Raw genomic sequence first — 15460 nt, forward strand, 5'->3', positions numbered from 1 at the left:
GACAGAGAGAGAGAGAGAGAGAGAGAGAGAGAGAGAGAGAGAGAGAGAGAGAGAGAGAGAGAGAGAGAGAGAGAGAGAGAGAGAGAGAGAGAGAGAGAGGAGAGAGAGAGAGAGAGAGAGAGAGAGAGAGAGAGAGAGAGAGAGAGAGAGAGAGAGAGAGAGAGAGAGAGAGAGAGAGAGAGAGAGAACAGGGTTCCCGAGTGGCTCAGCGGTCTAAGGCACTGCATCTCAGCGTCACTACAGACCCCCTGGTTCGATTCCAGGCTGTATCACAACCGGCCATGATTGGGAGTCACATAGAGCGGCCCAGGTTTGGCCGGTGTACGCCGTCATTGTAAATAAGAGTTTGTTTTTAACTGACTTGCCTAGTTCAATAAAATAAATAAAAAGGCTCTGTCTGTTGTATGGTGTGTGACTGACAAGGAGGGTTATACAGATGGACATGGAGAGAGGTGAGGAGGGGCTAAAACACAGCCAGGGGCGAAGGGTGGAGCTCAGCTCAAACTGATAACCCTGGGACGTGAGGGAGCCGACGGACTGACCGCCGAGACAGAAAGCACCTCTGAGACTAAATTTGCTCCGCGGTGCTGGGAATATCTACTACGGCTGCTAAACAGATAGTGCAGGGCTCTCGTCTCGTCACATCTCTCCCCGGTCCTGGCTGTCTGATAACCAGATGAGTCAGAGATTTGGAGGGAGAGATGCCACTCAGATCCGGCCCAGACATGCCGACTGACACTCACAAATCAACTAAATAGGATTGAGGATGTCCTGCTGTGAAAACCAGTACTTTTCATAGTTTTTTCTCTCCATCTAATGCTTAGTATTCAATGATGAACATGACTGACACCAAACAGGATTGGGAGACAGCGGCTCTGAACACTCCAGAAACGCTTTTCCTCTTTTCTTTTCTCTGCGTGTACAGTTAGACTTGTTGTCTAATACCTGGCCTGTTCACCCTGCTACCATCTAGAAGGAGGAGACACTACAGGGCCTGTTCACCCTGCTACCATCTAGAAGGAGGAGACACTACAGGGCCTGTTCACCCTGCTACCATCTAGAAGGAGGAGACACTACAGGGCCTGTTCACCCTGCTACCATCTAGAAGGAGGAGACACTACAGGGCCTGTTCACCCTGCTACCATCTAGAAGGAGGAGACACTACAGGGCCTGTTCACCCTGCTACCATCTAGAAGGAGGAGACACTACAGGGCCTGTTCACCCTGCTACCATCTAGAAGGAGGAGACACTACAGGGCCTGTTCACCCTGCTACCATCTAGAAGGAGGAGACACTACAGGGCCTGTTCACCCTGCTACCATCTAGAAGGAGGAGACACTACAGGGCCTGTTCACCCTGCTACCATCTAGAAGGAGGAGACACTACAGGGCCTGTTCACCCTGCTACCATCTAGAAGGAGGAGACACTACAGGGCCTGTTCACCCTGCTACCATCTAGAAGGAGGAGACACTACAGGGCCTGTTCACCCTGCTACCATCTAGAAGGAGGAGACACTACAGGGCCTGTTCACCCTGCTACCATCTAGAAGGAGGAGACACTACAGGGCCTGTTCACCCTGCTACCATCTAGAAGGAGGAGACACTACAGGGCCTGTTCACCCTGCTACCATCTAGAAGGAGGAGACACTACAGGGCCTGTTCACCCTGCTACCATCTAGAAGGAGGAGACACTACAGGGCCTGTTCACCCTGCTACCATCTAGAAGGAGGAGACAGTACAGGGCCTGTTCACCCTGCTACCATCTAGAAGGAGGAGACACCACAGGGCCTGTTCACCCTGCTACCATCTAGAAGGAGGAGACACCACAGGGCCTGTTCACCCTGCTACCATCTAGAAGGAGGAGACACTACAGGGCCTGTTCACCCTGCTACCATCTAGAAGGAGGAGACACTACAGGGCCTGTTCACCCTGCTACCATCTAGAAGGAGGAGACACTACAGGGCCTGTTCACCCTGCTACCATCTAGAAGGAGGAGACACTACAGGGCCTGTTCACCCTGCTACCATCTAGAAGGAGGAGACACTACAGGGCCTGTTCACCCTGCTATCATCTAGAAGGAGGAGACACTACAGGGCCTGTTCACCCTGCTACCATCTAGAAGGAGGAGACACTACAGGGCCTGTTCACCCTGCTACCATCTAGAAGGAGGAGACACTACAGGGCCTGTTCACCCTGCTACCATCTAGAAGGAGGAGACACTACAGGGCCTGTTCACCCTGCTACCATCTAGAAGGAGGAGACACTACAGGGCCTGTTCACCCTGCTACCATCTAGAAGGAGGAGACACTACAGGGCCTGTTCACCCTGCTACCATCTAGAAGGAGGAGACACTACAGGGCCTGTTCACCCTGCTACCATCTAGAAGGAGGAGACACTACAGGGCCTGTTCACCCTGCTACCATCTAGAAGGAGGAGACACTACAGGGCCTGTTCACCCTGCTACCATCTAGAAGGAGGAGACACTACAGGGCCTGTTCACCCTGCTACCATCTAGAAGGAGGAGACACTACAGGGCCTGTTCACCCTGCTACCATCTAGAAGGAGGAGACACTACAGGGCCTGTTCACCCTGCTACCATCTAGAAGGAGGAGACACTACAGGGCCTGTTCACCCTGCTACCATCTAGAAGGAGGAGACACTACAGGGCCTGTTCACCCTGCTACCATCTAGAAGGAGGAGACACTACAGGGCCTGTTCACCCTGCTACCATCTAGAAGGAGGAGACACTACAGGGCCTGTTCACCCTGCTACCATCTAGAAGGAGGAGACACTACAGGGCCTGTTCACCCTGCTACCATCTAGAAGGAGGAGACACTACAGGTGCATCAAAGCTGGGACCGAGAGACTGAAAAAGAGCTTCTATCTCCAGGCCAGCAGACTGTTAAATAGTCACCACTAGCCGGCCTCCACCCAGTACCCTGCCCTGAACCTTAGTCACTGTTACTAGCAGGCTACCACCCAGTACTCTACTCTGCACCTTAGAGACTGCTGCCCTATGTACATAGTCATGGAACACTGGACACTTTAATAATGTTTACATACTGTTTTACCCACTTCATATGTACAATTGAAGTCAGAAGTTTACATACACCTTAGCCAAATACATTTAAACTCAGTTTTTCACAATTCCTGACATTTAATCCTGGTAAAAAATCCCTTTCTTAGGTCAGTTAGGATCACCATTTTATTTTAAGAATGTGAAATGTCAGAATAATAGTAGAGAGAATGATTTATTTGAGCTTTTATTTCTTTCATCACATTCCGAGTGGGTCAGAAGTTTACATACACTCAATTAGTATTTGGTAGCATCGCCTTTAAATTGTTTAACTTGGGTCAAACATTTCGGGTAGCCTTCCACAAGCTTCCCACAATAAGTTGGGTGAATTTTCGGCCCATTCCTCCTGACAGAGCTGGTGTAACTGAGTCAGGTTTGTAGGCCTCCTTGCTCGCACACGCTTTTTCAGTTCTGCCCACACATTTTCTATAGAATTGAGGTCAGGGCTTAGTGATGGCCACTCCAATACCTTGACTTGGTTGTCCTTAAGCAATTTTGCCACAACTTTGTAAGTATGCTTGGGGTCATTGTCCATTTGGAAGACCCATTTGCGACCAAGCTTTAACTTCCTGACTGATGTCTTGAGATGTTGCTTCATATATATATCCACATAATTTTCCAAACATAACGATGGTCATTATGGCCAAACAGTTCTATTTTTGTTTCATCAGACCAGAGGACAATTCTCCAAAAAGTACGATCTTTGTCCCCATGTGCAGTTGCAAACCGTAGTCTGGCTTTTTTATTGCGGTTTTGGAGCAGTGGCTTCTTTCTTTGCTGAGCGGCCTTTCAGGTTATGTGGATATAGGACTCGTTTTACTGTGGATATAGATACTTTTGTACCTGTTTCCTCCAGCATCTTCACAAGGTCCTTTACTGTTGTTCTGGGATTTATTTGCACTTTTCGCACCAAAGTACGTTCATCTCTAGGAGACAGAACGCGTCTCCTTCCTGAGTGGTATGACGGCTGTGTGGTCCCATGGTGTTTATACTTACGTACTATTGTTTGTACAGATGAACGTGGTACCTTCTGGCGTTTGGAATTTGCTCCCAAGGATGAACCAGACTTGTGGAGGTCTACAATTTTTATTCTGAGGTCTTGGCTGATTTCTTTTGATTTTCCCATGATGTCAAGCAAAGAGGCACTGGGTTTGAAGGTAGGCCTTGAAATACATCCACAGGTGCACCTCCAATTGACTCAAATGATGTCAATTAGCCTATCAGAAGCTTCTAAAGCCATGACATCATTTTTTGGAATTTCCCAAGCTGTTTAAAGGCACAGTCAACTTAGTGTATGTAAACTTCTGACCCCCTGGAATTGTGATACAGTGAATTATAAGTGAAATAATCTGTCTGTAAACAATTGTTGGAAAATTACTTGTGTCCTAACCGACTTGCCAAAACTATAGTTTGTTAACAAGAAATTTGTGGAGTGGTTAAAAAACGAGTTTTAATGACGCCAACCTAAGTGTATGTAAACCTCCGAATTCAACTGTATATACTGTATTCTAGACAAGACTCATCCTATAGCATTACTGCTGTACATACCTTTTCTATTCATATACTGTCCATACTGTCTATTCACACCATCAAATACATATATATTTATATCCTGGACTCTGACATTGTTCGTTCTGATATTTCTAGATTTCTTAATTCCTCTCTTTTTATTTTTTGGATTTGTGTGTATTGTTTTGTATTGTTAGGTAGGAACATCAGCATTTCACTGCACCTGTGATAAGATCTGCAAAATGTGTATACACTACCAGTCAAAAGTTTGGACACACCTATTCATTCCAGGGTTTTTCTTAATTTCTTACTATTTTCTACATTGTAGAATAATAGTAAAGACATCAAAACTATGAAATAACACATATGGAATCATGTAGTAACCAAAAAAGTGTTAAACAAATCAAAATATATTTTTTATTTGAGATTCTTCAAAGTAGCCAACCTTTGCCTTGATGACAGCTTTGCACACTCTTGGCATTCTCTCAACCAGCTTCATGAGGTAGTCACCTGGAATGCATTTCAATTAACAGGTGTGCCATGTTAAAAGTTAATTTGTGGAATTTCTTTCCTTCTTAATGCCTTTGAGCCAATCAGTTGTGTTGTGACAAGGTAGGGGGTGTATACAGAAGATAGCCCTATTTGGTAAAAAGCCAAGTTCATATTTTTGGCAAGAACAGCTCAAAGAAGCAAAAGAGAAACAACAGTCCATCATTACTTTAAGACATGAAGGTCAGTCAATCCGGAACATTTCAATAACTTTTTAAGTTTCTTCAAGTGCAGTCGCAAAAACCATCAAGCGCTATAATGAAACTGGCTCTCATGAGGACCGCCACAGGAAAGGAAGATCCATAGTTACTTCTGCTGCAGAGGATAAGTTCATTAGAGTTACCAGCCTCAGATATTGCAGCCCAAATAAATGCTTCACAGAGTTCAAGTAACAGACACATCTCAACATCAACTGTTCAGGAGGAGACTGCGTGAATCAGGCCTTCATGGTCGGATTGCTGCAAAGAAACCACTACTAAAGGACACCAATAAGAAGAAGAGACTTGCTTGGGCCAAGAAACACAAGCAATGGACATTAGACCAGTGGAAATCTGTCCTTTGGTCTGATGAGTCAACATTTTAGATTTTTGGTTCCAACCGGCGTGTTTTTGTGAGACAAGGTGTGGGTGAACGGGATGATCTCCGCATGTGTATTTCCCACCGTAAAGCATAGAGGGGGAGGTGGTCCCCTGTAGCTCAGTTGGTAGAGCATGGCGTTTGCAATGCCAGGGTTGTGGGTTCAATTCCCACGGGGGGCCAGTATGATTTTTTTTTTTTTATAATGTATGCACTCACTAACTGTAAGTCGCTCTGGATAAGAGCGTCTGCTAAATGACTAAAATGTCAAAATGAAAAATGACTAAAATGTGTTATGGTGTTATGTGTTATGGTGTGGGGGTGCTTTGCTGGTGACACTGTCTGTGATTTATGTAGAATTCAAGGCACACTTAACCTTCTGCAGCGATACGCCATCCTATCTGGTTTGCGCTTAGTGGGACTATAATTTGTTTTTCAACAGGACAATGACTCAACACACCTCCAGGCTGTGTAAGGGCTATTTTAACAAGAAGGAGAGTGATGGAATGCTGCATCAGATGACCTGGCCTCCCTTTTACTCCCCAATTTCGATCTTGTCTCATCGCTGCAACTCTCCAACGGGCTCGGGGGGCAAAAGTCAAGTCATGCATCCTCCGAAACGTGACCCACCAAACTGCGCTTCTTAACACCCGCTTAACCCGGAAACCAGCCACACCAATGTGTCGGAGGAAACACCGTTCACCTGACGACCAAGGTCAGCCTGCAGGCGCCCGGCCCACCACAAGGAGTCGCTAGAGCACGTTGAGCCAAGTAAAGCCCCCCCAGCCATACCCTCCCTTAACCCGGACGACGTTGGGCCAATTGTGCGCCGCCCTATGGGACTCCCAATCACAGCCGGTTGTGATACAGCCCAGGATCAAACCCAGGTCTGTAGTGATGCCTCTAGCACTGCGATGCAGTGCCTTAGACCACTGTGCCACTCGGGAGGCTCGACCAATATAATTGGATTTGATTGGTATGCAGTGATGAACAATATTTCATAGGATAGAGATACTTTGGAAACAGAGACATGATTTTCTCCATCTGTACACTTGTTGTCTGTTGCTTGGTATGCAGTGATGAACATTGTTTCTTTCACAGGGCTATATAAAACCATTTATCTGGAGAGAGATGTGATTACTGAGATTCAGCCTCCTCCCTAGATGAACTGTTTATTGTGCCATCATACCCCAGGGCCAACCAGCCTCTCCCATCCTCTCTCGCTCTCTCTCTCTCTCTGTGTGTCTCTCTCTCTCTCCTCCTCTTCTCTCCTCCCTCACTCCATCTCTCTATATCTCCCTCTCCTCCCTCCAACTCTCCTCCACTCCTCCCTGCACCTCATCTCATTCAACAGATCAACATATTAAAAACACAGCACCAACATATTAAAAACACAACACCAACATATTAAATTTGTTTCACATCAAACACCCAGCTAATTAATTCAATCTAAACGCTGGAGGATGTAGTTAGTATGTAATAAAGGTGTGGTTGAGGTGTTACTGTGGAATATCATAATAAAGGTGTGGTTGAGGTGTTACTGTGGAATATCATAATAAAGGTGTGGTTGAGGTGTTACTGTGGAATATCATAATAAAGGTGTGGTTGAGGTGTTACTGTGGAATATCATAATAAAGGTGTGGTTGAGGTGTTACTGTGGAATATCATAATAAAGGTGTGGTTGAGGTGTTACTGTGGAATATCATAATAAAGGTGTGGTTGAGGTGTAACTGTGGAATATCATAATAAAGGTGTGGTTGAGGTGTTACTGTGGAATATCATAATAAAGGTGTGGTTGAGGTGTTACTGTGGAATATCATAATAAAGGTGTGGTTGAGGTGTTACTGTGGAATATCATAATAAAGGTGTGGTTGAGGTGTTACTGTGGAATACCATAATAAAGGTGTGGTTGAGGTGTAACTGTGGAATATCATAATAAAGGTGTGGTTGAGGTGTTACTGTGGAATATCATAATAAAGGTGTGGTTGAGGTGTTACTGTGGAATATCATAATAAAGGTGTGGTTGAGGTGTAACTGTGGAATATCATAATAAAGGTGTGGTTGAGGTGTAACTGTGGAATATAATACGTGAAGAGGGAATGTATCATCCTATCATCCAGTTACTGTATCAACACAGAGGAAAGATTACTTTGGATTTAGGAAGAAAAGAAGCCTAGTTGTATACCTAGTTTTTACGTGTGTATGTGTGTATGTGTATGTGTGTATGTGTGTATGTGTATGTGTGTGTGTGTGTGTGTGTATGTGAATGTGTATGTGTGTGTGTGTGTATGTGTATGTGGATGTGTGTATGTGTGTGTGTATGTGTGTATGTGTGTGTGTGTGTGTGTGTGTACGTGTGTGTGTGTGTGTGTGTATGTGCATGTGTATGTGTGTGTGTGTATGTGTGTGTGTGTATGTGTGTATGTGTATGTGTGTGTGTGTGTGTGTGTGTATGTGTGTGTGTGTATGTGTGTATGTGTGTATGTGTGTATGTGTGTGTGTGTATGTGTGTGTGTGTATGTGTGTATCTGTGTATGTGTGTATTATTTTAATTTTTTATTTATTTAACCTTTATTTAACTAGGCAAGTCAGTTAAGAACAAATTCTTATTTACAATGACGGCCTACACCGGCCAAACCCGGACGACGCTGGGCCAATTGTGTGTATGTGTGTGTACGTGCGTGGCTGCGTGCTTCTATCTATAGCTGTGTGTCTTTGTGTGTGTCATGCCAATAGCCTACCTTCTTGTACGCGATCCAGTCGAACACTCTGTCTATGTCTGTGGCGTCGTCCACCTCCTGAGAGATAGGATGGGAGCTGGCCAGACCGTCCAGCAGCATCACCTCATGCAGAACATCAGTCAGGAAACGCTGCTTCTCCTGGGGGGGGGTCACAGGGTCACAGGTCAAAGGTCAGAGAGGTCAATGATACACAACTACTACAGGGAAGTTTTAAGACACAGGTCTCACTTGGGAAAGAGGTCTTCTGACCTCAATGGGACTACATGGATAAATAAAGAGGTATTCTGATCTCAATGGGACTACTTGGTTGAATAAAGACGTCTTCTGACCTTAATGGAACTACTTGGTTGAATAAAGGTTAGAAAGAGACAACGTTATAAAACTTAGGTAAATGTATGTATTTAGGTCATGTTTGGGTAAACTCAGGGGGTTCAAGGTAACTGTATTTTCCTGTGTACGTAATAATGATCGAACTCATCCTACTGAGGACGATGGGGGATAATTCCTTTGAACGAGTCTGAGAAATGCTTGATTTCAATATAATCCATTAATCCAAGATAATTATTATTCTAATGTGATGAGAGCTCATCGAAATGCACTAACACCCCAAACATTTACAAGAAAAAACATCTTGGTAATCGAAATAATCCCACACTGAAGTAATCCATACTTCACACCTCTTCATAACATTATATTCCTCTTAATGGAGTTATTTTTGTATACCATTATATTCCTCTAAATGGAGTTCTTATTGTATACCATTATATTCCTCTTAATGGAGTTCTTATTGTATAACATTATATTCCTCTTAATGGAGTTCTTATTGTATAACATTATATTCCTCTTAATGGAGTTCATATTGTATAACATTATATTCCTCTTAATGGAGTTATTTTTGTATACCATTATATTCCTCTAAATGGAGTTCTTATTGTATACCATTATATTCCTCTAAATGGAGTTCTTATTGTATACCATTATATTCCTCTTAATGGAGTTCTTATTGTATAACATTATATTCCTCTTAATGGAGTTCATATTGTATAACATTATATTCCTCTAAATGGAGTTCTTATTGTATAACATTATATTCCTCTAAATGGAGTTCTTTATAACTATAACTGGTTTCTCCTTATAACTATCCAGTTAAACTTGATGTTTGCAACAGACAACATAGTGGTTATTATTTCAACAGGTGATTTGTAAAACATCCTTCTAGAGCTCTGGTCTCTTCCTAGTCTCCACAGCATCAATGACGCTACACCGCAGCACGGCTGTTCTCCTAATACCGAATGGGTTCAATCTTTCAATATTGTACTACTGTAACAATAGCGTGCAATAGGAACAGCAAAGTCTCCTGTTCTCCCTCGATGACTATTCTTGTTTCTTTCCTATTTTCTTTTAGCCGGAAAAGAAAAACCTTATAATGAAATGTTCCACTTTCTGGGGGTTTGTGAGTTAGATCACGACGATATGTCTTACAAGTCAGATGATGGAAGCAGTTTGTGTGAACCCAACTCAGACATGAAAATTAAACTTTAACTTTTGTTCTGGAAGAGAGAAGTCGGCGGAAATAAGACATCACAGATCGTGTATTGATTCTTAAAAAAGTAATTAAACCTTTATAATGCAATACTGAATTATGCTAATTGTGCAAAACTAGATATTTCTCTATGGATGAGGAGACAGATGCTGTAGAAATATATCTACTGAAGTAAATGTTGGCCAGAATATCCTTGCTGCGTGCCATCTCTAAACGTCTTGATGAAACAATAACAAAACAAAACATCTCTCTCAATGGAAAAAACAAACAAGTTGATTCTGATTCAGGAGTTGATCATTATTCAAAGCAACACAAAGCAAATTTAGGGTGAAATTACCTCTAATAGAAATGTTCAGAACACTAGGTAATATATAATTGCCCTTTGATAATACCAGGGGTAGCTTTCAGTGGTTTTGTTTTGTAGTCTTTCTTCAAAGACATTAAGTATTCCATATTCTTTTGATTACAATATAGAAGGGATGCTGTAACCAGATAATAATAATGTTTGTATCCCTGGTCAAAAGTAGTGCACTATATAGGGAATAGGGTGTCATTTGGGATGCAGTCAATAACAATGTCTGTTGCCTCACGTGAGTAAACAATTCTATTGCCTAATTTTTTACAATCAATCGCTATGGCCAAACGGCAGTTATTTTACGTTTGAGAATACGTTTAGAGTTTAAATTCTGTCTATATTCCTGTCGGGAAAAAATGGAATGTGATATTATGGCTAGCAGGAAAAACAGTGTGATGTTATGGATAGCAGGAAAAACAGTGTGATGTTATGGCTAGCAGGATAAACAGTGTGATGTTATGGCTAGCAGTAGAAACAGTGTGATGTTATGGCTAGCAGGATAAACAGTGTGATGTTATGGCTAGCAGGAGAAACAGTGTGATGTTATGGATAGCAGGAAAAACAGTGTGATGTTATGGATAGCAGGATAAACAGTGTGATGTTATGGATAGCAGTAGAAACAGTGTGATGTTATGGATAGCAGGAAAAACAGTGTGATGTTATGGATAGCAGGAAAAACAGTCATCGAAACTGTTAAAGGGTTTTAAAAACCATTCTAATAAATGCAACAGTTGGACAATGGATGAAGATACTCCAAACGTTTATAATTTGTATAATCCATCAGATATTGACTGAATTACAGCACATAAAACATTTTCCTGGAACGGACAAATAATTAATTTATTAGTTGAGTTCAGGTATTGTGGTGGGAATTCAGGTATTCCATTTATTGTGAAATGTCACTTTTTAATTTTTTCTGAAAATGCACTCATATATACATTTTCTTATTCTATCAGGTATTTAGTAAAAATATTTTGTGTTAAAATAAAGACTATTATATTTGCCTCATTTGCATAAATACACAGGGTATATTTGCATATATGAAATAATTAACAAAAAGGGGTGGAACCACCAAAACAGTTGCTCTGTCTAGGCCTATCTGCACTCACCTGTACTGTCTAGACTGCCTCATTAATTATTGTCGTTCTATTGGATAATTCAACAAGCGTGTCAATAGAAGGACACCCTCGGTTTACAAATCTACATGCTACTAGCAGCGTCTGGAGTGCAGAGTGCAGCGTCTCGATATGGTCTGGACCCTCTAGCTCAGTCAACTCTATCTGGCTGTACACAAAGAATAAAGCACTGACATTATATCATCTGTCACAGAGAAAGACATGGAGGAGGGAGGGAGGAGGGAGGGAGGGAAGGAAGGAAGGAATGAGAGAGAAGAGAGAGAGAGAGAGAGAGAGAGAGAGAGAGAGAGAGAGAGAGAGAGAGAGAGAGAGAGAGAGAGAGAGAGAGAGAGAGAGAGAGAGAGAGAGAGAGAACAAGAGAGAACAAGAGAGAACAAGAGAGAACAAGATAGAGAGGGACAGTGTTGACCAGCTAAGGAAGTGCGGATGTCACGAAAGTCACATAACTGCTCTATGAAATGAGTTAACAGAACTCTCCATCTGGACCATATGTGTTCTCAACATGAGGTTTAGTCCTGATCATATTTCATTTGGGTTATTCTCTCTCTCTGCACTGCCACTGTATTAAGACTGCTACCTCAGCACTGGGTCGCTGGGCGGTCGGGTCTGTGCCTGGAAGTGTTTGGCACACACACACACACACACACACACACACACACACACACACACACACACACACACACACACACACACACACACATACACACACACACAGCAGCTGCCTGCACCTCCGACTGCACAGGTCTTACACCTCAGGAAGATCAGATCTGTCAAAAGTAAAAAGGAACAGGGTGTCATTTGAGACACAGCCAGTTCCTTCCTTCTTATGTGGCATTCCTCAGCAGGCGGTCTAGCAGAGAGAGAAACAGAGAGAGAGACAGAGAGAGAGACAGAGAGAGAGAGAGAGAAGAGAGAGAGAGAGAGAGAGAGAGAGAGAGAGAGAGAGAGAGAGAGAGAGAGAGAGAGAGAGAGAGAGAGAGAGAGAGAGAGAGAGAGAGAGAGAGAGAGAGAGCGAGAGAGAGAGAGAGAGAGAGAGAGAGAGAGAGAGAGAGAGAGAGAGAGAGAGGAGAGACAGAGAGAGAAACAGAGAGAGAGAGGGAGAAACAGAGAGAGAGAGAGAGCGAGAGAGAGAAACAGAGAGAGAGAAACAGAGAGAGAAACGGAGCGAGGGTGATAGTGGAGGTGATTGGGGACATTGTCTTTTGGATGGGATGTTAAACGGGTCACCTGACACTCTAAAGATCCCATGGCACTTATCGTAAGACTAGGGGTGTTAACCCCGGTGTCCTGGCTAAATTCCCAATCTGGCCCTCATACCATCATGGCCACCTAATCATCCCCAGCTTCCAATTGGCTCATTCATCCCCCTCCTCTCCCCTGTAACTATTCCCCAGGACGTTGCTGTAAATAAGAACGTGTTCTCAGTCAACTTACCTGGTAAAATAAGGGTTAAAATAACTAAATAAAATCACCCTCTCCTGTCCTCCTCCAATCCTCCCTCCATCCCTCCACTATCACCCTCTCCTGTCCTCCTCCAATCCTCCCTCCATCCCTCCACTATCACCCTCTCCTGTCCTCCTCCAATCCTCCCTCCATCCCCCCACTATCACCCTCTCCTGTCCTCCTCCAATCCTCCCTCCATCCCCCACTATCACCCTCTCCTGTCCTCCTCCAATCCTCCCTCCATCCCTCCACTATCACCCTCTCCTGTCCTCCTCCAATCCTCCCTCCATCCCTCCACTATCACCCTCTCCTGTCCTCCTCCAATCCTCCCTCCATCCCCCCACTATCACCCTCTCCTGTCCTCCTCCCTCCCTCCATCCCTCCACTATCACCCTCTCCTGTCCTCCTCCAATCCTCCCTCCATCCCTCCACTATCACCCTCTCCTGTCCTCCTCCAATCCTCCCTCCATCCCTCCACTATCACCCTCTCCTGTCCTCCTCCCTCCCTCCATCCCCCCACTATCACCCTCTCCTGTCCTCCTCCAATCCTCCCTCCATCCCCCCACTATCACCCTCTCCTGTCCTCCTCCAATCCTCCCTCCATCCCTCCACTATCACCCTCTCCTGTCCTCCTCCCTCCCTCCCTCCCTCCCTCCTTCCCTCCCTCCCTCCCTCCCTCCCTCCCTCCGTCCATCCCCCTCCAAGACTATCCCTCCTCCAATGTCATCAGAACGGCAGACTTCTAAACTCAGAGTCCCAGTGATATCTCCTTATCAGCTCCACCAATCAGAGCCTGCCAGTTGCATTACTCCTCAATATTACCTTTTTAACAATTTACACTCGTGGGAATTGGCCTATATGGATAGGGCTACATTGAGATGTTTCTCACAGAGGAAATATGAACAGCATATGCATAACCATGGTAGCAATTGAAAAGGGAACAGTTTGGAGAAAATTGTAAAATGATTAGACTAAAGGTGAGGACACAACGGTTCACCTGACGCGAGACTGAATCCAAACATTACACTGTTGATTTTATGAAGCATTTGTTGATAATGAAATCAGAAAATACTCTGGATACATTCAGTAACGTGATAGGACAATTCCTGGAAAATGTGGGGTAGGGTGCAACATAAGACAAAAAAAAATAATGACAAGGGTTTGAGTGAGAGGACTAACTGCTGTCTCCCAGTGGCCACTCACCTCTCCAAAGTGTGCACAGTTCCTAAGTAATTTCAATGCACTTTTATGACCCAAAGAAGAGTCTTCAACTATAAGGTGCTTGTTTTAGCTCTCCTTGCTGTGCTGTTGAGGAACTAGAGCAAGCACACTGGTAGTTGTTTTGTTTGGAACACAACCCTGCATCCCCGCCGTCACACAATTACTGCTGTTGTTTACGCAATCCAAAAAACAGTCCATTATAAAATCGCAATCTGGGTCAGGTGGGCATCATTTGAAAGCTTGTTCTGTTGCCAACATCACTAGCTAAGTTATAAAATACGATCTTACAGCGTTAGGGATTGCACAACGTCTTGTGGCGCGTGGTGCTCCAGTTCCGAATGGCTGTCAGTCAGAGCTGTGAAGCCGAGAACCTGAGCTCTGACGTCATGTTACTATATACCCCACTGCGTTTCACTGTCTGGTATCTGCCATTTTAAACCTGCATACGGGTACGAGTGTAAAGGGCTACACTGCTCTGCGCTTGGCTGATACCCTGTGTTTGTCTGTCTGACTTAGTTTTGAGCTACAGTACCAGTCAAAAGTTTGGATTTTCTACATTGTAGAATAATAGTGAAGACATCAAAACTATGAAATAACACATATGGAATCATGTAGTAACCAAAATATATATATTATTCAAAGTAGCCACCCTTTGCCTTGATGACAGCTTTGCACACTCTTGGCATTCTCTCAACCAGCTTCATGAATGCTTTTCCAACAGTCTTGTGGTCCTCTGTAGCTCAGCTGGTAGAGCACGGCGCTTGTAACGCCAAGGTAGTGGGTTCGATCCCCGGGACCACCCATACACAAAAATGTATGCACGCATGACTGTAAGTCGCTTTGGATAAAAGCATCTGCTAAATGGCATATTATTATTATTATTATTATATTATTATTAGTTCCCACATATGCTGAGCACTTGTTTGCTGCTTTTCCTTCACTCTGTGGTCCAACTCATCCCAAACCATCTCAATTGGGTTGAGGCCGGGTGATTGTGGAGGCCAGATCATATGATGCAGCACTCCATCACTCTCCTTCTTGGTCAAATAGCCCTTACACAGCCTGGAGGTGTGTTTTGTGTCATTGTCTTGTTGAAAAACAAATGATAGTCCCAATAAGCGCAAACCAGATGGGATGGCATATCGCTGCAGAATGCTGTGGTAGCCATGCCGGTTAAGTGTGCCTTGAATTCTAAATAAATCACATACAGTGTCACCAGCAAAGCACCCCCACACCATCACACCTCCTCCATGCTTCACGGTGGGAACCACACATGCGGAGATCATCCGTTCACCTACTCTGCATCTCACAAA

General features: G+C 44.0%; 1 protein-coding gene across 1 annotated transcript in view; it reads right to left on the bottom strand.

The window, feature by feature from the left end:
- Positions 1-8449: 8449 nt before the first annotated feature.
- LOC311125101 (thyrotropin-releasing hormone-degrading ectoenzyme-like) overlaps positions 8450-15460 on the bottom strand; it is a gene marked incomplete at both ends in the record, with an annotated part of 43855 nt that continues 36844 nt past the window's right edge. The window contains one exon of the mRNA XM_084199172.1: positions 8450-8587. Within this exon, the coding sequence (XP_084055298.1) occupies positions 8450-8587 (138 nt within the window). The remainder of the gene's footprint in view (positions 8588-15460) is intronic.

This window comes from Coregonus lavaretus (assembly GCF_964263955.1).
Source record: "Coregonus lavaretus genome assembly, contig: HAP1_SCAFFOLD_4074, whole genome shotgun sequence".
Classification (NCBI taxonomy): domain Eukaryota; kingdom Metazoa; phylum Chordata; class Actinopteri; order Salmoniformes; family Salmonidae; genus Coregonus; species Coregonus lavaretus.